General features: G+C 43.7%; 1 protein-coding gene across 3 annotated transcripts in view; it reads right to left on the bottom strand.

Moving 5' to 3' along the window:
- AFF4 (ALF transcription elongation factor 4) overlaps positions 1-25,951 on the bottom strand; it is a 49,915-nt gene that overhangs the window by 15,832 nt on the left and 8,132 nt on the right. Inside the window, exons 2-14 of one of the 3 annotated variants that reach the window (XM_080555373.1) lie at positions 19,619-19,773; positions 16,538-16,664; positions 14,402-15,193; positions 13,015-13,059; positions 11,959-12,045; positions 6,630-6,666; positions 5,423-5,530; positions 5,071-5,119; positions 3,731-3,751; positions 3,132-3,186; positions 2,062-2,099; positions 1,535-1,697; positions 75-992 (exon numbers count right to left, since the gene is read on the bottom strand). In XM_080555373.1, the coding sequence (XP_080411499.1) occupies positions 75-992; positions 1,535-1,697; positions 2,062-2,099; positions 3,132-3,186; positions 3,731-3,751; positions 5,071-5,119; positions 5,423-5,530; positions 6,630-6,666; positions 11,959-12,045; positions 13,015-13,059; positions 14,402-15,193; positions 16,538-16,660 (2,436 nt within the window). In that variant the 5' untranslated portion in view covers positions 16,661-16,664; positions 19,619-19,773. The remainder of the gene's footprint in view (positions 1-74; positions 993-1,534; positions 1,698-2,061; positions 2,100-3,131; positions 3,187-3,730; positions 3,752-5,070; positions 5,120-5,422; positions 5,531-6,629; positions 6,667-11,958; positions 12,046-13,014; positions 13,060-14,401; positions 15,194-16,537; positions 16,665-19,618; positions 19,774-25,951) is intronic. The other 2 variants (XM_080555372.1, XM_080555374.1) reach the window with 2 other exon arrangements.

Genomic DNA, 25,951 nt, shown 5'->3' with positions numbered 1-25,951 from the left:
TATACACTTCACCCCCGTAGCAAGGCAATAAGGGGCTAAGATAACAGGCAAAATTATATCTACAAAGTCATCACCTGCTTATGTTTCCTTTTGCCTTTTGTAGAACTTTTGTCAGAAGGCTGCTTCTGGGATTCTCTTGTGTGCTTCTCAGGTACGTTTTTCTTTTCCACTTTGGGCGCATCAGCATCCTTGTAAGGCTTCCCTGGTATTCTTGATAAGAGGCTCAGGTCAATCTTCACAATGAGTGGGTACCTTTCATCAGGATCACTGAGTGGTGAAAGAAGCTCTTTCTCTTCCATAGGAGAGAACATTCTATGCCGAAAAAAGCTGTCATCCTCCTCCATGGAAGATTTAACAGGAGTCCTATTGCTCTCAGAATATTTGGGAGTTTGTGATGAAGGAGGCAGGCTTTCATTTTCATCTGAATCAGAGGATGAGGTATCTGTTTCTATGAATTCCCTGGATTTCTGGGCAGATTTGCTCGAAGCCTTGTATTTCTTCTTCTCCGTTGTAGGCCGAGGGGAAGATTTGGGCTCTTTCTTTATGTTAGGTTTTCTGGAACCTTTTGTGGCTGCCTTATGCCTGTTTGAAGGTATATTTGTTGCCATGTCTACTGGGGTTTCACTTTCTATTTTAAGACCTCCTCTAGGCTCTTCAACAGATGTCTTTTCTGCCTTCTTGGGCTGCTTTTTACCTACAGTCCTCCTCTGTGTTGAGCTGTCACTCTGCGCAGGTGATTTCTGCCTGCCACGACTGCTCTCTGAGCCCTTTTGGGTGGGTTTGGAATCTCGCCCTGGTGTAGAAGAAATCGAATCCTTGGATCCACTTTGATCAGCATACCCACTGCCAGTCCCCTGATCCCGTCCCTCTTTTTTGTAGCCTTGTGAGGACGGGATATTGCTGTCCACAGAAGAAGCTGGTGACACTTTATGCGAATTAACTTTGTTCAACCAGTTATCCAATTGCCACTTGTTTGTTGGTGGTGGCTCTGGCTAAAAACAAAATTTAAGAAAACAGCAGTGTTACATTAAGCATTTCACACTTCTTCCATCTTTTCTGCAGGACACCTATACTGTGCTGCACGCCTGAGCAAGAGGTACACCAAACATCTGAGATCAATAATTAACAACAAAAAAAATGAGTTGATGAATATAGTTACAAATAGCAGTTCTCATTTTTCCCCTCATCCAGAGCAGCTGCTACCCACAGGCAATACCTGCTGCCACAGCTATCCAGACTAAAAGACCACAGTTTTTTAAGATACTGTTACTGTACCTAAGGTCTGCACTCCACCAAGTAACTGGTGGTAAAAATCACCTCAAAGTTGAACATCCAATGTGTATACAGCACTGTTATTATATCCAACTAGAGGTGCTTCAGCAAAAGAACACTGAGCAGATGTGGGAATGATTCCACATGTGTCAGTTCAACTTTTTTTTTAACCACTTTGAGAACACATTCAATTTTTCTGCTTTTAAAACTCGGGATGAATGCCAAACTAATGAAGACAGCCCAAATACACGTCAAATCCTACCTCAGGGGATGCGCTCTGTGATGGTTCATTAGCTTCACTATCACTGGAACTGCTTTCACTTTCAGAGTCAGATCCTGAACTGCTTTCGGATCCACTATGGCTGCTCGAGTCATCCCTTGAATTATCTGCTCCTTCACTGTTATGCTGCGAAGGTTCAGAATTACTGAAAACAAAAATGAAGAAAAATAAAGAAATACTACCCAAGCCGCAAACACATCCTAGAAGTCCTTCCATTAGGAAGGATGAAATCTAACATTTTAATTAACATTTGCTTAAAAATTCAACAGAATGCAATGTACCCTGGAAACAAACAACAGCCTTTGTTCCCCCCCCGCCCCATTCACAAAGTGGTTAGTATAATTTGCGGGATAAATGCCATTCAATCACCGATTACATTCTCATCACCTTTTGCTCTAACAGAAGATGAAAGATAAACAGATTTTAGAAATGAGATCAAGTCATGAGTGCTGACTGGGCTGAATATCACTGCTTTACTTTCTATGCTGCAATCTAGCAGGAATGCCTACCTTCCAGGTGTGCTCCTTGGCACTGTCTTATCACAATCCTGCAATTAAGAAGAAGAGCATGAAGCTTCTAGAAGTTACTTTAGGATTGCATACACAGTTATGTTGCAAAGCATCTATTTATAACCTTAAAATTTTAAAATATTTCGCCTGAATAGTGTTTTAATTCAGTACTTGTGAAAGTTTGTCTCCATTTTCCTTGAACAGAAAGAAAAATAAATCAGAGTTTTCTCCAAGTTTTTACTACAGATGTGTCATCTTAGAGTCCCCTGTATTCTGAGAGATCCTATTTTCTCAATCCCTAATAACATCTTTTTGAATCAGATTCTTTGAAATTCTACGATCCTATATTCTAGAGATGGCCAGAGTACTAGTAGGTAACCAAGTAAATGCACTATCTTCAAGTTTTCCATGTGAGAAAACAAATTAAGTAATAGAAGTGGGAATAGGGAAAACTTTTTTTTTTTTTAATAAAAAAAGGAGAGTGGATTACTGCTGGGTAGCATAGACCCCACAGGTATTTTTAATTTAGCATGCCAAATGCCATTTTTAGCAGAAACTGCACAACATTAATATTGACAAAGAAGAAAAATTAGACTTATCTATAGCAATAAAGGTGCTGCTATACTCAGTTACAGATAAAACCTGGGAGTAAAACACACAAACACAGTAGCTCTTATCATCCCAAACACAGTCCCGGCACAGAAATGTTTATGCCACACACTTGTTAGACAGCATGGAAGAACATGAAGGGTTCTATCTTGAAATGGCAGGCCATTACATATGTTATGAAGTACACTCCATTTTATTTTCAGAGAAAGTTCGTTTGAAATCAGGAAGGCAAGAGTCTTTAGGTACAAGCGTACTACTCACACAAAACAGATGATTTTCCCCCAGTTTGCATTGTAGAATACCTGGAGCTTGTTTAAAAACTTGCCAATTGATTTTTGCTTCTCAATTACAAATCTCTGAGTTGCTCAGTTTGCTGTTGGGAGTACTGACCGCTGCTGAACTACCAAATTATCAACGCGCTTGCTATACTTTTCTGAAACTTTGGTACTGAATGAACATACCTGCTCTCCATCACTGTCTTCACTACTGCTAAGTTTTAAGTCATCTTTCAACATACTGTAAGTAAAAGGGAGAAAGTGAGACAAGTTTTTCCATGTACTTTAATTACATTCAAAGCATTCTTCTATATTGTTTATACTACAGAGTAGGCTGCGTGGGTGAAATCTGCAAGTTACCATTCTAAAACATTTAATTGTTTAAGAATGGCGAGTTAAGTCATTCTTTAAAGAAAAAAACAGATTCTAGTACTTTCACTCCTTTGTTCAATCTGTCAAACTTAGAAATGAAATCTGATACATTTTACTAATGCAGGAAGAGCTAAAATCTGTATGTTCAATGTCTCATATACAATGACCAAGAATACTGTTTTAAATAGAATTAAGTGGCTGTTTCCCGTCTCACGGCAAAAGCACAACTGTATTAAGCTATAATTTTTCTATTATTATTCAAAGTTACAATTACTCTATTATTTAAGCTAGTTATAATTATGCACACTATTTCACAATACTGAAAATATGCGAACACTTTGAAAACATATAGTGGAGTATATTGCCTTTGTGCTTATTTAAAAAAAATGGATTAGAAAAATAAGACATCTTACTCTGTCTGGTTCGGTTCACATCTGGAGAAAGAAGATGAGAAAGGATTAAAAGTTTAGTATATCTGAATTTCACAGTATAGTTGTTCTACTGATAATCTGAAAAGAGACACCAACCTCTAGATCTAGTTCCCAATATGTTTTTCACTGCTATCCTTTTCCAAAAGATACATTTAACTCATTTTTTCAGCTTTTTGAACAGAGCACAATCACTTTGTTTCAAAGTGTAGTGCAACAGTAAACATCTTCTAATCCTTCTTCCTGTGCACCCCAGTTCAACTAATGTACAATGCTATGTCTTGTCCTTAAGATGTTCTTGCATTTTGTTTTGGAAATAGCACAGTTCCTTCATGGAATTACACTACCATAACAAAAGCAAAGTCAAACAGTGAACTCCTATTTCTACCACTTGTTGAAATGGCTGCATTATAAGCATCTTCTTAATCCTCATGTTTTCAGGAAACTGACTGAAAGTCTAAAATAAATAAATAAATCGGCCTTCAATTATTTTCTATTTCCTTCCCACAGGTCATTTGCTTTTTAGTCTTGTTAAGACTGTAATATGTACATGGACAAGCAGAAGAACTAGACTTCATTTTGCAACTGCATCACAGCAAATATTAACTCAGAATACCAGGTTTTCAGAATCTATCACTTTTATGAAACATACAATCGGGTGGTAAAAATTTATTTTCATGGACATGTTTGTTTGGAAATTATCTTGAAGCAGCATATAATCAATTTTCAGGTTTGAGAAAGGTGGTGGAGTACAGTCATCTAGAATCTTCCAGTTACTTTTTATTTTTTCTTTCAGTTGTATAATTGAGGAAGTATAATGTTGGGTCTGTGTACCTAACAAAAGCGTTTATTGGTCACTTAAGAGACCACGTAGCATGAATTTAACTAGATCCCAAACACAATTTACTATGTCCTCCAATAACAAAACAGTTCCTCATCCTGCCTGTTTGTGCAACTGCTGCAAGCTGCTCCTAGCTGACAGCTTTGCAATGCACACGTCTGGTATGTCCTGTCCCATCCTGCCCGTTCTTATACGCTCGCAGTTCACAAGCCAGTTCATAGGTCCGAACTCCTGCACACCTACCCTGATAGCTGATGAAAGCAGGGGAAAGGAAAGAAGGCACAGTGTATTTGTTACTCATACCAATACACCGTATTTGCTCTACTGGCCCTGAAAAAGGGCTTACAGGAAATGATCCCTGTTTTCTGCCAGTCTAGTACAAGTATGCTAAGGAGTCTGTGCAAGAACCGACACAGCCAAGTAACAAAACAATCTCTTAAAATTCAACAGTTATTTGAGAAACGTTTTCTCAACAGCTACTTACGATTTGGATTGATGACCATTGGATGTTTTTGATGAAGGATTATATCGTTCTAGAAGAAAAAAGTGCATAGTTTTAAACTCAGACAGGAAAATAGTCACTCCAAGATTGCCAGAAGTAAACAGTCTTAGATAAACAAATCCAGAAGGGCTGAGCGAACAGCAGAAAGGAAGAACCAGCAGACACCAGGTACAGCCTCCCAGAGACCAGCCAAGTGAGTGGATGCAGAGACAAAACACCACGTAAAACAACTAATTTAACTGAGAAAATCTAGAAAGTTATTTAAATCATCACCGTTGAAACCGATACATGCTTAATTTGGTTTTGATGGTGTGAAAAACTGTTTTGCTTCTACCAAGATTAATGTATTGCCTTCCATGTGCTGGGTACGGGATACAGATCAACCTGTCGAGTTCTTGACTTTTTCCAGCAACCCCACACAGCTTTTTAGTGGATAAGCAACCTTTAAATCCAAAAAGAAAGCTCACACACTCAAACCAACTCTTACAGTCAAAATATATACTGATATAATCTGCTTTTCAGTTTGGGGTTTTATTCTTCCCTTTCCCTTCATTGTGGTATATTGTTAAGCATAGTACAACAGGAACAAGAATTGAAGCTGTTAAAAGTTTCCCAGAAAACTCAAGCAGGAGTTGAAAACCAGATCTATGTTTTACTTATCCTGCCTCTCCATTTACATGCAGCGAGATCAGTTGCTCCCAGAACGCACATCTATTTGTTAGCATCAGGGAATTACGTTTTGTTTCCTTAATTCCCCACTGTATTAGGTGTTTAGATTAAGCTGCTTGTGAATATCTAAGAATAAACCATTACGCTTTTACTACTTAATCTGTTTAATCACTTCAACAGGGAGTGGAAAGACTTCTGGAAGACAACAGCACAAATCTAATTCCATTTTTCTAGGTATGTTACCTGGTTAAATTATCCATTTTAGTAATATTCAAATTACAGATAGAATTCAAGAGGAATAAAAGCTGCTTTTGTCTAAAATATGGACATATATTTTGGGACAAGAATTCAAGATTATTAAGCATATCACTATAAGAATTCTTGATTTGTTCTTTCTTCTGATTTTATATCCACAAAGTAAAAACGAACATGGCAACGGAGAAAATGCAATGTGCTTTTTCTACTAAAACATGAACATATGCACTCTATTAGTTTCTATTATGTCCAGAGGTTTTATCTGAGGGTGTTTTGTTTTTAGTACTCAGCTATTTTCAGTCAGATCAACCAAACAGGCAACTTTTCAAGAATTAAAAAATATGACAAAGATACTTTTTTTTTTCCCTAGCAGATACAACAGAGTTGCAAGGCTGTTACTGGCTTTCTAGTTCTCAACAAGAAACTAGAAAGAGAATCAAATGCTATTTCATAGGTTAACATTTGAGAAAGTACAGAAAATCTTAACCTAGACTCCATTCTATGACCAGTCTGGAAAAGCCTCTCTCTTTAAAAAGTCTGACATCTTAGGGGGATACTAAAAATACTGAATCACAACAAAAACATTACACGTATTAAAGGAAGTTTAATATACTTACTCTGTTCTCCAGTGCCAAAACTGGACTGTTGAGACTCCTAAGGGAATAAAAAGATCACAGGAGTTTTTTCAAAGGGAATTTTAGCATACCGAAAAACATGCCATCATCAAGCTATTCTTTGACTTTAAAGGATGGCACCTAACCTTTAAAAAAACAAAACAAAACCACTCCCCCCCCCAGAAAAACACACACAACAACAAAGCAGAAAGAGTGATCCTTTATCTGGGCCCAAACTCCTTTCACCACCCATAGCGGAACAGCAAGCACATGGAAAGAGCGCTTCATGTTCTTCGTCTGGACCTCAGCCATCCCTGCGTGCCGGGTTTTAAGGGCCACGTGCAGTTGTACCACTTGGTATCCAAAACTCAATCTCTATGGAACTTCCATAAATCCTGTCTTCTTGTATGTTTAGCATGACGATGAGCAGTTTGGTACGTTTTTATTTTCCTTATACAGGGGGGAAAGCCTTGCTGTTAGCTTTACGTATTTTCACTCAAATTCCTCTCTTATCTTCTTCAGACAAATACAGCATCTCAGTGGGCAAGCCATGAGCATACTAACACTCAATGAACAATTAATGATTTTACTAATGCTCATAGTAATGAAAAAAATCCCAGCTACAGACGAGCACAGGAGACAATGAAACCTGAAATCCCAACAGCCCTGCACAAATGCTGCGTCCGACTCCTCGTCTCAGAACGCTCCGCACGAGTTCCTGGGGAAACGCAGGCAGGCACAGCTGGCAAACAGATCATTTCCCTTCCTCACCCCCACCCCTGTCCCGACAAACAGCCAAATCCGCATGTCATCAGGCAATTCACTTGTACCAAAGCCAATGAACAGCGATATGTACCTGCCTTGAGACGTAACAGACTTGTTACCTACAAGTCTAGCCTTGAAAGATGAAGCCTTGCAAATTTTAGCACTGGTGTGATCTTTGGTATTCCCATTCCAGAAAACCCACTTCTGTCTCCCGAAACATAGTACATTATCAAACTTTTCAAACACTAACATATTGCTTCAATAAACAAATATGCGGAGTACCGAGTTACCGAAAAACGTCTAAGCCAGTTTGCCATTTCAAACCAGGACCCTCCTGACCTCATTTTAAAATGAGGACAAATGCTGACTTTAAGCATGAAAGTTGAAAAAATTGAGTTAATTCATGAAGTCACACGCGCACACTTTACAACAATGAATTGCAGGGGTTTTGGTATAGCTACAAACCAGTCTTCCCTAACAGCCAGCTCACTGGTGTGCTGAGTTGCTATATGTGCAATTTCCAAATGTAACAAAATCTTTATGCAACAAGGGGTGCTTAGAAAATTCTAACTTCCTTTAACTTTTTCATTTCAAAAGTGGAAGAAGTTGAAATAATGTCTCGGACAAGTATTTTGTCAGTAGTCTAGAAGAGCAGACTGTATCACTTCTCTCAAAGCCACAACTTGCTAGGCGGCTTCACTTTCAGGTGTTCCAAACGCCTCTAATCTTTACCAACTGAATGAAAGAAAGGGACAATAAAAATAAAATTTAACTATACTTAAAAAGGGCAAAGAGAAGACGAAGCTGGAAAAAAAGCGTTGCGACTTCAACAGAAAGCAAAGCTATACTTCCTTCAAAATAAAAACGGATTTTTATCTCTGACACAAGTACAAGGAGCGCAAGCGTGATTCCCCAATTTCCTTTGCCTACCGTCAACTTAGACAAGTAGACAAGACTGATAAAACACAAGTCAAAAAAGAAGTAAAGACCATACAGGAATCAAAATACCACATCTACAGAGCAGCTGTGCTGGGGTGAGCACAAGACGAGGAACTGGCACCCATTCTCACCAGTAAACATAGCATAAATTCTGCAGAAAGCGCCTGCCTCATTGCTCACGTCAGTCAACTTCCTACTTCTAAGGCATAGTGCAGTATTTCGGTTAAGTGCACTTTAACGAGGAGTCATGTTTAAATACACAACTTTTTCCAAATACCTTGCCATCTATTTTGTGTTTGAATACATTATTTAAGAAACTCAGAAATTAATAAGTAAGAATACATACTTTCAACTATGAGGTTACCTATAGCAGTATCTTCTAAAGGTCTACTTCAAGAAGAAATTGAAAATATCTTAAAGGAAGGAAACCTCTTTCACAGAAGACCACTGAGGTTAGGTAGTGAAGACACTTAAACAGGAAATAAAATTGCTGCTTGTAGTTTGCCACAAGAACTGCGGTGAGAAGAACACCTGGTAGCTGATGAGAACAGCAGTGGGGTACCGAATCCCCTCCTGCAGGTCAGCACTCAGGCTGCGTCCACGCTGTGGTGAATGGGACCCGTTTCCATGTAACGTCTGAAAACTCAGGTCAGATCTCATTTTTATTTCTCAGAAGAAAGTTTCTGTATCACAAAGGACCGACACACCTGCCCACTGGCCATTACGGTCACTTCAGCACGGGGCAGACGCTGAACAAAGCTGGAGACAGAACCCACCTCTTCAGAGACGTCTCCAGGTCACTGCACGGGCATGCAGGCACAAAACCTGGCAGTGATGCTTGCTTTGAGATGAAAAGCTCTCACCCTCTAAGAAACAGCTGGATTTTTGAATATATTTTACAAACACACCAGTACTTCCTGCTTTGGAGATTTTGACTGTGAGCCCATGGCTTTTTTTTTTTTATTATTTAAAAAAAAAGCACAACAAAAAACACACATAAGATAAAATTATAGAGTGTTAGGTCACCAGATAACGTTTTTATCAAGAGTCAGGAACCATTTTTTTTTCATAGTATCCATAAAACTTTCCCTGACCTATTTTCACAAAGTTCTATCTTCTGATTCAAAGACTTTCTGATATTAGGTATATTTATAATAATGCAGACGGGCCCCAGTCAGTGGTTTGAGTCCCTGCAACCTACTCACTATCCGCACATAGGGAAAGTGATCTTATCCCGACAGTCTTACAAATAAAATCAACTGGTCCACTAAAACAAGCCTAATTTTATGTGTGCAGGCAAAACATGCCGGGCTTCTGCACACGAAAGGAATACTGTGAAATACTGCAGCGTATCACTTGTAAATAAATAGAATATTAAAGAGAACGAGCTTTTCAGAGCAGCACTGCTTGATTAAAGTAAATCACTGCTTTGTTTTGTTCTCTGAATTCTGCCCTGGGTCCAGGCAGCACAAGCCTATGGCTCGCTGGCTTGCTGGAATTATGCAAAGATCCTGCTGCCAAGAATGACAGAGGGGAGAAGGCAGAGGAAATTACAGACTTTGGATATGGAGAGAGAATTTGACAAAGTTCCATGGCTAAGATGTGCAGCCACAAAATAAAAAGGCTGGCAAAAAGTCGAAAGAGTCAGAGCAGCCATAAATGGAATTTTTTTGCAAACTGGGTGAAGAAACACAATCCAGGTTGATAGATTCAAAAAAAAAAAAAACAAAAAACAAAAAACACGCAACCACCCTTTTTTGTTCAAGCATCAACAAGGCTGTGCAACCTTACGTAGTTTGTCTGGACATGGCAAAGGCCTACCTATCTCTGCACAGCTTCTTTCTCCCCAAACTGAGTCAAATAGATGCACGGAGACAAAAACACGGCAAGACGGGGTGATGACAACAGGACTGTCTGTAGCTCCAAGATATCTAGCCAGTAGGAGAAACAGAACTGTTTAACCTTTCATCAGTCTGTGGGAGTTTGTGGATGTGCACTTACAGAGGCTGGAACTTTTGACCAAGAAGTAATCATGAGCTATAGCTGGAGCCTTTTGGAAAACTGTACTCGTTCAGTGCTCATCTGGGCAAATCACCTACATTAAACCTTTTTCCAACACTGAGGAGAACTATTACAGGTGCTCACAAGAAAGTATTTTCTTATGACCAACCAGTCAAAAAGAGAGAACATATTTCTTTTCAAACGAAATTGTTACAAAGAGTAATCCAACGTGCTTATTTCATGTATTAGAGCTCCTTTACTTGGATTTTCAAACACAGGCAAACTCCAAAACATCTTCATGCTAAGGGAAATAGGGCTAGGACATTGATGTCAAAGCATTCATGTAACAAGACAATCTGTTTAGACAGATTTCATTTAGAGATCTCAGGAAGAAGATCTTAAAATACATTTCACTGAACTGTTTTGGGGAGTAATTTGTATCAAGCAGGAAACTGATAGCAGCAAATGGTCCTCTAGCACAGCAGCCTGGTCAGAAACAGGTGTGAAAGGCCTTCATGATTATTAAGGTAACTTTTAAAAGATGACCAGCATAATTTCCGCAATCTGAAATTATGCCAAATTAGGGACAGAGTACCTCAACCCATTTCAGGTGTATGTTGAGCCTTGAGAAAAATTGTATTCTCAAGTTAAATCTTTTTCTGCTAATCAATAGGTACAAATTCCTAAGCGAGTCAGCCAGCGTAAGCTGAACTGTACTTGCTAAAGTTGCTCCCCGAACTATCTACCCTGCCTACCTACCAGCTTCCAAGATACTTCACATTACAGAGCTGCAGTTCAAGGCAAACAATCACTTCTGCCAGTTTGCCTTAAAACACTGCAGCTGGGAGTGCAAGAGCCAGCCCGAGGGGAAAGGAGCAAACAGTCAAGAGCAAAAAGGTAGGAGAATGCGATCTCCTTCCTCAGAGGTGTCGGCTCAAGCAGGTCTCCTGGAAACATGCCCTGTGCTGTCAGCAGCAGCAAAAAGCAACCAATTTCCCTTTCAAATTAATAGCTTAAATGCTTCAGTAATCATTAAGTACATGGGAAGCTAATAAGGCAAATTTCTGGGCAAGTGATCTCAAAACTTCTTTAGCAATATGTCTCACTTAAAATCTTTTTTCCTTTGTAATTGGAAATGTAAGATCTAACAGAACTACAACTGGACTTCAAAATTGCGAGGAAAATTTAGTTTATGCAGAAAAGTACATTTGAATTTCTTAGCATTTACCAGCCAGTCTCCACTGCTTGCTAGATGAGGTAAATAATGCTTGCTTCTGCACAAAGTGCTGCAAAGTATTCCCCTAACAGGGAAAAGGCTGAATGGCATTTTAAAGCTTCAGAAGTACCCTGAAGAAGGTTTGAATTTATGAAATAGAACTTAACATAAGAATGAACGCTTATACATGTCTTTGCAGACGCTGAAGACTGTTTTATGCATATAAACAAGAGGAAAAACAATTACATTTTTCATAAGAATGACAATGTTATTGTTAAGCAAGATAAAGAGTTGCATAGCACTGAAATGAGCACAGAACTATACAGAATTGAATTTAAGAGTTCCAAAATCCTAATCTTTAATAGGAGCAATTTTTTTAAACAGCATTCGGTATTTAACTACAGCACTGACCTTTGTTGGAAAAGGAAATTTTGACGGTTCAGTTTTGCACGGTGTATGAATAGCAGTCAGTGGAGGAGGCCAAGAATGGGTCATCTCCTGCACCAAAACAAAAAAGACGAGCTATTAACAGAACAAAAGCAGAGCAAAGTTTTCAAGTTAAAATCCTGATTCAAATGGTAAACCTCTCAATTTTCAGTTCATTGTTCACATTTCAATGAGCTTTATATTCAAATCTTAATTTTCCAAATGTATAACAAAAGATTTTGCACATAAACCTAAAACTTAAATTGCTACCCATGAAAACAAATAGTTAAGATGTAACAACAAAACAAGCAGAAAGGCACAAATCAATAAAATTGGTTGGCCTGAACATAAACCGAAGTAGAAGCCAGTGTCTGATCACTTCAGCCTGTGAAGAGCACATGTAAGATAAAGGGGTAGAAAGAAAAATCCTGGGAAAGGGAAATCTATAAAATCTGAGAAAAAGAGGTGAAAATCAATACCTGAAGCTGGAAAGAAAGCATCTTGTATTCAACTCAGAGCATCTCCAAGGACCATGGAGTACTGAAGGTCAGAGCAAATACACTATGGAAATGCTCATGGGGCAATGACACCTTTGTGATAGCACACATATGAACGGGAGGTCACACGAGGGGTAAAAAGGCTTGAGATAATAACGTAGCTAGAGAAGGGTCTGCTGTCGGGTAGCTACAAATACTTATAATCTAAAAAGATATTGGAAGGTAATGACTTTTTTTTGGTGGAAGAAATGGCTAAATTCTGGTTAGATTAGCGGGGACGGGGCTAGAAGAAAAGGAATGCCACAAGGCTACCCAGGAGGTGGTGTGTGCACCCAGCGATGCACAGTGCCCAGCTCACACACAGCTCTGCCTCCAGTTTTCCCCAGTCTACCCGCTTCAGAGGATTAATTGAAGAGCCATCCTGTAATGACTTGCAGTCAAGCCAATTTAATAGGAACTAATCAACTAGAGAGTACTTTCCACCTCCTTAGTAACATTTGTGTTTTCAACAAATAAGTTATGAAAAAAAGCAGGGAGAACTTACTTTTAGAATTTCATCCACACAGCTCACATCGCCAGATGCTGATGCCTACAAATCAAAACTCAAGATTAACATCTAAAGCAGATTTTCTTTAAAAGATCCCAGGAGTTTGAAGCAGTTAAAAATAAACTTCGATCCCTATCACGATTCATATAGAGTCTATATAGATACAAACAGACCTTGTTAATTCTTTCCAACAATATCAATTTTAATATCAGATAGATTCAAATTTTTATGGGATGAGTCACATCCAGTTATGAAAAGCAAATACACCGGATCTATAAAACTGCCACAATAATCTCTTACTTTTCACTTGACAGTTAAAGTGATCTTAGGCAGTTGGGGATATTAAAAACTTCTGGGAAGAGGGGGAAAAAAGAATCATGGCTTTCAATCTTTCCCTGGAAGAAGCCACTGCATAATATCTGAACTCAAATGCATGACCATGAATACATAGTAATGACAAACTGCTTTACAAAGTAAAACAGAGCACAGCATGAAAGTAGAAACAGCAATAATTATGAAACTATGAATCTTCTGCATCCGGGACACTACGAACAGAAAGAAAGCAGAATGACTATACATTTCACTGCATTAACATCAGCATGTCAAGTCTTTCAGAATGTGGAAATAATTTTTTGACTTTCCTTATCTGTTTTCTGAATCTTAACTTGCTATTTATTGAAAACCCAGGAACAAACGTTTTTTTCTAGCTACTGCCACTCAAAGAGCTCATATGAAATGCACTGACATTTTACTATTAAGAAAGGCACTCTCCTTGCAAGTGAGCTGTAGTCAAGGTCTGTGCCTTACCAATTCCAGGATTATTAAACTATTAAAAGTTGTTAGTCCAATAGTATTCTGTATTCAGCATACCTGATGAAAGTTCTGAACCTTTTTCACTTTGGTGTGCTTTGGGGTTAGCTTATGTTCCCTAGGTGAAGGTATATTAATCACATCTAGAAATTACTACAGGCTTCAAAAGAAAACCTGATATACTCAGATAGTATCACTTGACTAAGACAACATGGCTCCCAGTAAAGACAATATATGGATACAGATCTGTCAAAAGACTTGTGAATGTCCTACTATTTTACTGACTTCTGACTTCAGAAGTACTCTAGGAAAATTAGCCTGTCTGGGCTAGCTAAGCCTTTTTCAGTATGTCTCATTGGCCCTGTTTAATGAAAACCACAGTATCCACATGGAATAATTTCACATTTTCCATTTAAAATACAGGTCTTCACCAGGAAAGACGCTCTATTTAACAAAAAACAGCATTTACTATAAACTACGTCTTGGTTACATAGATTGGGATTTTAAAGAAGCTGGAAAATCCCAGACCAAAGGGACTATCGTTTAAGAACCCAGTAAGTAGGTAGGAACTTACATCTAGTGGTTGAGAAGGTATTTTCAGCTTGGTTAGATGTGCTTTGCTGCTGGGCTTCAGCTCATTCACACTGCTGCTGTGAGTCTGACTACTGTAGTGTTCAGAAGATAACTTTGGTTCCATGGATTCCTGCCCATCCATTGGCCTGACATAAGCAGTGGGTTTCTGTAACATTGAACTGGACTTGGACATTAGTGAAGGTGGAAAAGACTGATTAGAGTGTTGTCCACTTGAAAATGAGGGTACGCGGGAGGGAGAGTCCCAGTTGGCATCTGGATCCCGGGGAGATTTTGACCGTTGATGTTCTTTGCTGTGATGATCATTTCCATGAGATCTCGAATGGCTGGAGCTCAACGAAGAAACAGCAGGTGGTTTTCCAGGGCTGGAAGAACGGGATTTGGAGTGTTCTGATCCATGCTGGCTTTTTTTGCGGCTGCTGCTGCTACTGTATGAGTCACGGTCATGCCTCTGGCCACTACCGCTAGTGTTATTGCCACTGCCACGCTGACTGCTGTGTCCGCTCTGTAAACCCGAGGACCGTTTCTGAGATTGCGAGGAAGTGCTAGGTGCTGGTCCTACAGGAGTCCATTTGCTACTCTGATGCGAACTAGTATTATGTCTCTGGTCACCAAAGAAACTTTGGTTTGATTTTTCATCTGCTGCTGATGGTACAGTTGGTTTGGGAATTCCAACGAGCTTCTGTTGCGATCTATCTCCTATAAGATCCTCCATTTCGTCATAATTACCGAGCATGCTCTGAATGCGACTAGACAATTTGTCTTCTTTGCTGGTCTGTGAAAATCAATAGAAAAAATGGAAATGCAGAATTCAGTGTTAAAAGTCACAACTTCGCTTTCAGTGAATTGACTTGACAACTAGTGCAGTTAATCTACATTTCAGGGCTAAGATCGTGGCTAGCACCCCTATCTTTTTGCCAGTGTTTCCTGATCCTAGGTTTACTTTTCAAGCAATAATTTAACACCCTAGAGCATACAGAAAAGATGTGCTTAGGCAGCACTTCTCCTGAGTCATTTTTCTATATGACTGAAAACTAGAAGGCTTTTGTTTTCAATTTCAAAATCTTTGATCTTTAATTTAAAAAATATATATTTTTTAGAAAATAACGACAAAATCCCTACTGGCAGAGAAGGTAAGGAAAAGGAACAAAATACTCTGGAATACTTTACACTTATTTCTACAGCTTACAAAAGAAACCCAAACAGACTTTGTTGCTTTTACTGATGCCCAATCAATATTTATCTTCTAAAAAAACAAAGCCGCTGTTAAAATCTAGATGACCAATAGAGGTTTTAGTCTCGCCATTTAGAAGATAAGGGAAACAGGGAAAAGCAAGTAGCCATGCAAGCGAAAAGAATTAAATGATCTCCCTGCCCTCCACAACAGGTATATTGTATCCCAACCAGCTTTAGTTAACTTCGTGCATGTGGGATGTGGTCGTCAGGCACAGTAAAGTGATGGAAGGACAGGAATCAAACACCCCACAGCTCTTCTCGTTCAGGAGAAAGGTCTTCAGTCATAAGGTTTTACTTCTTGCGAACTAGAAATTGTGATAAGGGAATGGCTCACCTTTTAAGGTGTGTTTTGAACTATGTAATAAAAACCCTAAATGATTAATTACCCTAATGATTACCCTAACGTAATAAAAACCCTACTTTCTTTTTTTCTTTTTTTTTTTTTTTAGCTATCCCAGAATTAAGCTTTGTTTGGTTTTTTTTTGTTGTTTTTTTTCCAACTGCTGTTCAGCAAATCAAACCTGGAAGGAAACTTCGCACAGGTTTAAAGCTGTAAGAGATCATAAACTAAAAAATTAGGTACAAACTAATATCGGCACACTAGTCAAAGCTTAAAGAAACAGGACTACACCAAAAAGCTGATAATTCTATTATGTCAGGTATTTCAGCACTTAAAATTAACTAACCTCCTACTTAAATACTCCTATAAATCTGCCTGTGAAGCTAGTTACTAACTGTCCATCCTTATTTTCAGGACTTGCTTAAATACTGGTTGACATGAGAACTGTAATCTAAAAAGTTTTCAGATAAAAATAAAATTTTAAATACATATTTGCATAGAACTGCCACAAAAAGTGAATTTGTGAAAATGGCATAAACTCACAACTTTGTACGGTTCCGCAAAGAGAGGAGAGTTGGGTGGAAAGGCTTCTTCACCCTGTTGAATTTCTTGATTTCGCCTTTCCCTTTCTTTCATACGCAGCACATTCCGGTCTTCACGGTTCATGTTGCTACAAAAAAACACAATTTCCTGATCACAGAAGGAAATGAGAAAGGATGAAGGCAGGCGCAGTTAGCCCCTGTACCGGTTCTCCCAAACGAGATCTCAGTTAAGAACCCGCTGCTGACTGCAGCTCCTCAAAATGGAAAAGACGTTTTTGTCCAGTTTAAAGAACCTTGCATTTAGAACAGCTGTAACCCACAATTTACAGCTACCTTCTGTTTCTGACTGAGTTTATGCAGGGAAAAAAAAAAAAAAAAAACACAAAAAAAACCAGAGTCCTCAGGCAAATAACTATTTCAAACTATTTCACCTGCTTGAACCATTTAGCTATTTCAACCCACCCTGGACATCTCCTATTCGTTTCTACAATCCTCTTTCTCCTCAACATCCCCCAAGTGTTCTGCAATTCCGTTCTCTTCCCCCACGCCCATTCAGTGCCTGAATTGGGCTGTGCTTTGGTTTCGGCTCTGCTCCCGACGTACCTTTCTGGGCACCCATTCTCCACCACACTCTGACCTCGGGCTTTGATGTTGTTTCCAGGTCTACCTTCCTCCCTCCCTCCTAAAGGACATTTCTAGTCAAAGCGCTCATTTCCGTGAAGTTCTCTCTATTTTGCACTTTTGCCTTAGGCCACACAATGTGCGCCTACTGCAAAAATGCAGATTAAGAAGATGGAAACCTCCCCTCTTACCAATCTTCTTGGAAGTTTGCTCTTGCTGTTTGAGTTAACAGCAATACACCAAACTGTAGCAACACAACAAGAAAATAACGTCAGAAGGGATTCCCTTTGCGCTTGATAAAGCTTCGGGACTCACGCGAATCAACAAAATCCGATGACCGATAAGGCCTCACTGGTTTTGTGCACGCTACTCTCCATATTAAAGAGATCTATAAAAGCACCCTACCGGAATGCAAAAAGCACGACTGGTGCTTCCAGAGAAGAAATACATATTCTTTCACACAAGCTGCAGTCTAAAATGAAAAAGTCACCTACTTAGAAAGGCATTATTTCATGTCTCTAGACAGCTTCCTGTTAAAAATAACAACAACAAAGTTTGCTACAGCACTGACTGGAAAGCTGTGTAAAAGCAGCTATTCCATTCTAGGAAGACTTCTACCCATCACTCGGTCGTTTGTTTGTTTTTAACATTATTCTTTTCACCTTACTAAGATTTTAGCCTTTCATTGCAATTTCTTACTCATTCGGCTTCATTTTGCCTACTGCTCTGCTATAATAAAACCTACAGGGACGTCAAAGCCAGAACAACCCCAGCGTCAGTCTACACATTCACTGCTTTTCAAGGCGCTGGATTTGTTGCACTTCCCTGAAATATTTGCGTTGTAAACAAGGTAAAAGCGTTAGCATAATCCTACTCGATGCTGATACCAAGCCTATGAACGTGACAGTTTTTAACATAGATGTGAAAATTACTTTTTCCCCAGTTACGCTAAAACCAGCTGAGCTCCTGTAGCTGGAAGCACGCCGCAGGCCTGCTGAGGGGCCGCACGCTGCCCCGCCGCCAGCAAACTGCCTCCGCGTTTGCCTATCCATGGCAAAACGCAAATTTCTTCTGAAGGACGGAGGTTTAGGAAGCTTGTTCTTTTTCCGATTTCTTACACACGCAGAATTTAAACAGAAACAACTATCCGGTTTAACTACACTGATCAGTTAAGGCCCACGGGAGCAGCCTGAATCCACGCCACTTTACCAGCAGAGGCAGCGCGTCAGGCAGGGCGCAGCAGGACCCTGACCCACCTCGGAGCTGTTCGCTCACGCGAATACACCGGGGCTGTGACTATACAGCTGTGCACTTAGAACATTATAACGTGCATTTAGAAGTTTACGTCTACGCTTCACAAATGGAAGGTAAAATTGTAAGGTAAAGCTCTTCAGTAGCTTTTACGGAGACGAGCGTCATCCCAGAGCTGTACCGACGTCCTGCAGCTCTTTGGGCTGCGGAAGCCACGGGCTGGCACTTGGTACAACGCTGTCGCACAGAAGGGACGTTAAGGCAGACATCGCTTGGAGCAAAACCAGGCAAGCTGGCTCCATCCGCCAGGTCAACACAAAATTAGGCTTTGGAAACATAAAACCAGCTCAGTGCACTTTTTACCGCTCCTCCCTAGCCCTCTGCAGTACACAGCAAACGGCAAACACCTCCCCGGGCAGCCGCTGTGAGCACGCAGGGACTGGGTTTGGGATTTCTTTTTGTTTTACTGGGGAAGGAAGGGAGGGGAATTGATGATTTGGATCGCGTTCAAACTGGACTTCTTTATCTACTCTTCTACATCTCTACAGGGATATTTTAAGCACCTACAGCGTGTACTAAGCTATTAAAATCACATCGGCATTAAACATGCAAATCAACGAAGCCGGTGCCTGTTGGCACGGTGGGCTCTTAACCCGGCGCGTCAGACAGCTTCCCAGCGAAACGCACCCCGTGCACAGCGCCACACACCACAAGACGAGGCCTGTGCTCAGGGGAAATGGGCAGCGCAGGTACTTTGAAAAGCAAGCGACTACGGCACGCCTGCCAAACCCAGACCGCTAGCAACAAAGGAAATTTCAGGAGGAACTTCTCAGAACGCTCGCGTCTTGCCCAGCTTTAGGGCCTGCTGTCACCAAAACTGCGCAACCCTTCGCTGCTCCTCGGCTCTTCCACCCCACGTCGGAGCAGATGCCGCCTCGCTGAGAGCAGGCTCCAGCCCGGGGGCAGCCGGGGGCCAGCCCTGCCCGGGCTCCCCCGCCACCGCCCCCCAGGAGGCGGCAGGGCTGCAGGGTGCTGCTGCCTCTCCCCCAGCCCTGCCGCTCGGCAGAGTTCAGCCTTTTCCCGTGCGATAAGCGCGGCTGAACTCCTGCCACCCCGACCCCACCCTCGGCGAGGGGACGGCGCCTTCCCTGCTCCTCCCTCCCCGCACGCCGGGCCTGGAAGCGAAGCCGAGGAGCTCGGTGACTTGTACCTGCTGCTACAGAGAGGATCCCGCTGTAATTCCCCTTCCCCTCTTCCCGGGAGGGCTGAGCCAAAGCGTGAACCCCTCGGAGGAGCTGAGCCAGGCTAAGGGAGACGGACCTACCGCCGCTGCAGCGAGGCCCAAAGTCACCTGAACTTCCACATCTGGGGAAAGAGAAGTTCAAAAATTAAAAATAATAAATTAAAAAAAAAAAAAGCGAACAGGCCCAAAGCACAGCACAGCGGTTCCATTTGCAGAAAGCCTCACTGCAGGCGGGTTGGGTTGTTGCTGCTGTGCGGTCGGCCAGGCTGCACCCGCACAGCGCGACCGCAGGGCAGCTCCCCACGCAGCTCACTGCATCCAAATGCCGGGCCTCCCTCCTCCAGCCCGACTTGAAGAGTGGAAGGAAAGAAGGAAACGCAGGCAGGAAATTCACAGAGTCCCAATACCTCTGTGTGCGTTCCTCAGCCACCGCTAACTGCCCACCTAAAGGCACGGAGCACGCCGGGTAGACGAGTGGCATTCACACCATCCCTACAAGAACCATGATTTTCGTGCCTTGTTCCAACGCCTTACTCAATCCCGCCTGGTACTTCTGCTCGTCCTCAGTCCAAAAAGGGCACAGCTTTGGCTACAGACGACTGCAACCTTGGACTTTCCTACAGCGAGGTACAAGCGCAGCGCTCCCCCTGCCCCGTGGGGCTCCCTGCCTCCAGCCCTCCCCCTGGGGCGCCGCCACCAACCCCTGGTACGGGACTTTTGGGCCACGTTCCCAGTTTAAAAACAAAACAAACACACCCCCACATTACCACACAGTACTTCCAAAGAAAAGGGCGCCTGGGCCGGCCCCTGGGAACAGGCGTGGGACGTGCAGCCCCCTCTTCTCACCCCTCCCAAACCACGTCCCGGCGCCAACAGCGGCATCGCTCCGTCGTCCCGTGGGCATCCAGCAAATAAGGACCCCCACCGGGGAGCCCCCCACGTGCAGCATGCCGAGAAGTACCCCAAAACCCCGACTTTTCAGCCAGGCCTCAGCGGATCCTCAAAGTGTGTTCACAGCACCCTCACTTCTTTGAGACAGCCTCGTCTACCTCAAGGGCTTCTTCCCGTCTGAATCGCTTTCAGAAGCAGCAGAAATCCAACAGGTCGCTCACCCAGCACCGGCTAACCGGCTGTGATGAAACCCAAATTCTGTTTGGCAACATTTGGCCGTGAATGATAAACGGGCTTCGGAGAGAACGCAGCACGCGGGCCCCAGCACCCGCGCAGGGCACACCCGGCTCGCACCCCGCGCTGGAAATCCTGCCTCTAAGAAGGAGCAACGCGTCCGCACAGGGCAGCCTAACAGTGCCAGAAGCTGCTCTGGCGCTCCATCCAGCCCCCTCCCACAGATACGTCGTTTATTTCAAATATATTTCACTTGTACCAGGAATGGCAGGTAGCATCTGATCCCTGTCCTCCCAGCTTAGGAACCAAGCGTGGCACTGGTCCTGTGCCTGCCGCTGAACACGCACACACACAGTCCCCAAATGCTGCTCCGACAGTTTAATACAAATGCACTCACAGAAGAGTTGGTAAAGAAAGAAGTTAAAAACAAAACCAGCCACCAAACCCTGCCCCACAACAGCAGAACGAAGAACGCGGACGCACAAAGCAGTAACGCGCTCTGGTGTGGCCACTGACAATTTAACACTTACCAATAAAAGTGACTGTGCAGGCTTAACTTACAGCTTTCTACTCTATGGTAAAGAAAAAGAAAAGTGCAGAAAAAAATGAAACATTTCTTACAAAACCAAGAAAGCTTTGCACAAAATTGTACAAACTCCAGGTACGTTTAAGGATAATCACGGTGTTGCAAATACAGAAGCAGTAACTACAGTCATCCAGGTGTCTTCATACAGCTTTGTAACACTAAAATAAGCAACAACAGCAAAAAGAAGTTTACAGAGAATCTAAATAATAGTCACGTGTTAAAAAAAAAAAAGGAAAAAAAAAAGGCTTTCAGAAGACCGAAGTGCCCCACTTTCCTTCTCTCCCTCTCGCCTCCGACGCCACGGCTGGAGCTCCCCGGCAGCAGCGGAGCTCTGCCTCGGGGACGTATTTAGTTTGGGACGGCTCCAGCTGCAGGCGTTTTCTGCTCCACGAGAGGAGAGAGCAGCTCTACCAGAAGTGTTCAGCAACTCTAACTCGGTATCAACCCACGGCGAGGCACGCTCACACGGCAGGATCACTGATCTGCCTGAGCACGAGAACGCGTGAGCCATCACCTCACTTCGGTATTTTGATGAGAACCAAGGGTTTGGGTTGGTTGTTTCTTGAAAAAACAACCCCATGTCCAGCAGAGAGATCCTTCCTTCCAAGGTTTCATTAGAAGGTCTCTTCTGCTGGTAATCTGGTACAAATACAATTGTACTGGCAGTATAAAACTAATACAAGCCGAGGTGCCCCTTTAATAGGAATGTAAATGTTTGTAACACGTATCTGTCTTGTACTTCTCATCACGGATTCCCTCTGCGCGCTCACCAGCGAGCTGCTAACGAACAGCTGGAGACGAACACCTCTGTACGCACCGTAAGGGCGGCAGAGCTTTTCAAAAAACAAACAAAAACAAACGACGAAGAAAAAAAAGTTGCCCTAGGTTAGGTTAATGTTTGATGAGAGCCGCCAGAGGGAAGAGCTAGCCGCCTTCTCCTTCCCGGCCGGCCCCGCGGCTGCAGAACCCCCCCAGCGCGCCATGCGCCCGGCCCCGGGGAGCACAACTCCTTCACCACCGCTAGCTGAGAAAAACGTCCCCGTACTCCTTGCAAGAGCGGGTTGTGAATTCCAGTGCCCCAGCCAAGATGCAAGTAATTACGTCCTGCTCTTTAATTTTATCTGCCGGATTCCTGCCTTCAGTCCCTCGCCTCGCAGAGGGTTACTGGAGGCCCAAAGAGGCAGCGAGTTCTGCCTGGGAAGGCACCGCAAGGACGGAGAGCGCTGCAGCGGAGCTTTTAACTCAGCGCTGACGGCAGGAGAAGGGCTTTGGGACCGAAGAGGCTCTGTAAGCTCACGTAAGACGTTTTATCAGACAAGTTCAGATGAGATAGGCACCCTGTTCACCATACCCAAGACCCGGCACGCAGATGCAAAGGTTGTGTTCTGATTACGGTAAATGCAGCTCCCAGCAACTGCATTTTAGAACCCAAATTAAGAAGGAAACTTGTAACTTCTGCTGCTGCATTTCAGCTTGCCTAAAACCACGTTTTAAGTCCTTTTCTTAAACATACTACTAAAATAGCTTTAAACTGATTCTGACCAAAAAGAATTTGCAAGACTAGCTTGATGTTATTTACTCAAGGGTTAACAGAGCCCAAACCACCCCTTCTTTAAACCATCATAGTTATTTTGTGCAACAGTATTACAGGGTAGTGAGTGTCCGGACCCCCTTACCTCTCCTTCCCCTGGATTAACCTTACCCAGTCATCAGTTTTATTTTGTGTCACTATCAAGGGCAAGCTCTAAAAATAAAGCAATGATCGCAGCTCGCTCTTGGTTCAGCAAGGAACTGCGCCGCACCAGCCAGACTCTTGTGCAAGGCTGGCAGCTAAAGAGCTGTTAGAAAGAAATACTCCCCGTCTCCTCCGGACAAAAAGAAAACAAAAAAAAAACCAGACCTGAAGCTATCAGTTTTGCTTTTCTTTTCTCTAACCCACTCACGGGCAGGAAGACAACAGCTGCCCGGCTCTCCGAAACAAAGTTCCCGGCTTCCTTTTTCCTCCCAGCCAGGGGAGCGCTCGGAGGCCTGCAGCTCCAGGCCCTCCTTTGTCCTGTCCCTACAGCCCAGGGCACAGAAAGAGGGAAACCCAGGAAATCCAGCAGCGTGCCCTGCTCTCCCCAGGGATGGGAACAGCAGAGGAAGGGCCGCAAGCAGGAAAAGCAGAGCCACAACACAACCGGGCACACGGGGGCACCGATCGACCCCGCGGAGGAACGGCCCAGCCACGGGGACCCTACTGACCCCCAAGGAAAGGAGGATGCCCAGGACCGCGATACGACGAGGCCGTGATCCACCAGAACTGCCACTTGCTGCATCTGCCACAGGGCCAAGCCCCAGGCAGATAAGATGGAGCAGCCTCAACGAACTCTTGCAAGCCGCGACCGGGCCCGAAGCGAGAAGCGGCGTTCGGTTCTCCTGCAGAGCCGAGCGGAGTTGTAACGGTGCCTTCCCCGGCTTCCGCGCCCGGGGGCTTGGTCCTGCCGTACCAGCACTACTTGGGGGGATATAAGGTCTTCTTAGCCGGGCCAGTGACGCTCTGGGGCTGTTCTGAGCCTCACCACCTGACGCTCGAGGTCTGGCGGTCCTGAGTTCAGGAGGTAACAAGGAAGCCAGCGCTGCGGCCCAGCCCCACCTCGACGGAACTGCCATCCCCTGAGAGCGTCGTTTCGGTGCTTACACAAACCCCGCTCAGTCCTGCCTTCAAACAGCCCCGCTCTTCTCCTCCTTCCCGTTCCCCACCACAAGCAGATCCACGATTTGCACGGCGAGGAGACGGAGCAGCACAGAGCTTCCCCGAGCCGTTTGTTCATGCCCGCACAGGCTACGCACAGCGCACCCTAATGCTGTTTCCCAACAACACCCCGCAGTTTAATTGGGCAGACTTAATAACCAAATTCCTGTGCCTACATGTTCTTCTGCTCAAACTTTGAAGCCAAGACAATTGGTGTTTAAATTTTATTAAGCAATAGTTATTCAGACATCCAACGTTAATCTGCCTATTACAGTTCTGACTTCCTCACATTAATTTACTGTCTTAAAAGGCCTCATTACACGGGAGCATTACGAACTCTCCAGCATTAGGCCTCGGAAAGGATTCGCTCTGCAGGAATTCTGTGATAAACACACTCTGTCCAGGCTTTGAAATAATACTGAGTATTTTTATAAAGCGCCACCTGACCTAAGAGGACAAAAGGGAAAACTCACGTTTGTCTGAAGGGTCCCGTCCTTCTCGACTACAGAAAAAGCAGGAGAGAAAAAGCTGATCCCGCACGTTACCCAGGTTTAACTGCCGCTTCCTCCAGCCCTGCTGAAAGATCATCTGGCTGCGCTTCCTCACGAGACATTTATCTCCAGCTTCCTACCGTAACCGGGGCCCAGGCACTGTGCTGCACAACGCACCGAAACGAACGTCAGGTTTTGGGGCCGTAAATTCAGCGGCCGCATAAACCACCGGGGCCCTCTGTAACTGCGCCCAGCAGCAAGGGACAGGGCCGTACACCTACCGACGGCACCTCTGCCTCCTCCCCTCGCTCCTCCGAGCACGGCAGCCTCCGGGGCAGGCCGGCAGCAGCCGCGGGGCAGGCGGGAGGTACCGGGGCTGCAGCACGGCCCCGCCGGCCCCCAGGCACTCGGTGCCTGCTGGGGGGCCAGGGCCGCCCGCTCCTGCCCGGCGAGCCGTGCGGGGTCAAAACACGGGTCCGGGGGCAGGGTTATTTTGAAACGTGGACAAGCCTGAACAGTCCCCTGCCTCCAGAGCAGCCATAACGGCATTAGAGATTAGGAATAAGCATTTTTTTTTTTTAGAAAAAAAAGGAAAGAACAGTCCAGCTGACGAGCAGCGAGGCTTTGGTCGCCCAAACAGGAGCAGAGGGATGCAGGGGGCAGCCCGGCCAGCAGCGAGCAACTTCACCACTTCACCACCTAACGCCCTGCAGAAACACGGGCAAAACCCCTCGAGGCGTGCTACAGGGCCACAAAGCACAACCAAGGGAATTTCCAACAACCGAAGAGGGCGCGGAGAAGCATCAAAAGTCACCTGAGCTCAGGCGTCGGCACGCGAGCACCTCTCACACTTCTTACCCGGGACAGCGCGATCCGAGCGCCAACGGTCGCTGTCAGCTGTTAGGGCACTTCAGGGCTGTGTACGCGTTGGAAGGGGAAGGACTCACACACCTTTTAAATTCCAGGCCTCTGACTTCTGGGGAACGGAGCTGTAATTCTGATTCCCTGGTCTCAGCCCTTAACTCGTACCCAGAGAGGTTCGATTTCACCACCATTCGCTACCTGTCTGAAAGCTGCTAGGAACACTTGGGTGGCACGACAGCTTTGAGACTTCGGGCACTTTCGAATGGCTTTTTTTAAATTTAACTATGCCAAAGATGGCGAGAGAGGTTACCGGCGAAGCTTAGGTAAAACCCACTGGAGAAGAACAGTTAAGATTTGCAAAGAACAAAAAAATGGAACTAAACAGGAAGGGGCCAGAGCTCTCTAGAGAAATAACGTGAAATTCAGCAAGAAAGCCACAGCTCTGATGCGCGGTGCTGCCAAACAAGCCCTACTCAACAAGGTCGGAAAGTTTTAACCTT

Source organism: Anser brachyrhynchus (genome assembly GCF_964034855.1).
Source record: "Anser brachyrhynchus genome assembly, chromosome: 14".
Classification (NCBI taxonomy): domain Eukaryota; kingdom Metazoa; phylum Chordata; class Aves; order Anseriformes; family Anatidae; genus Anser; species Anser brachyrhynchus.
This window is presented reverse-complemented; position numbering and strand designations above follow the sequence as displayed.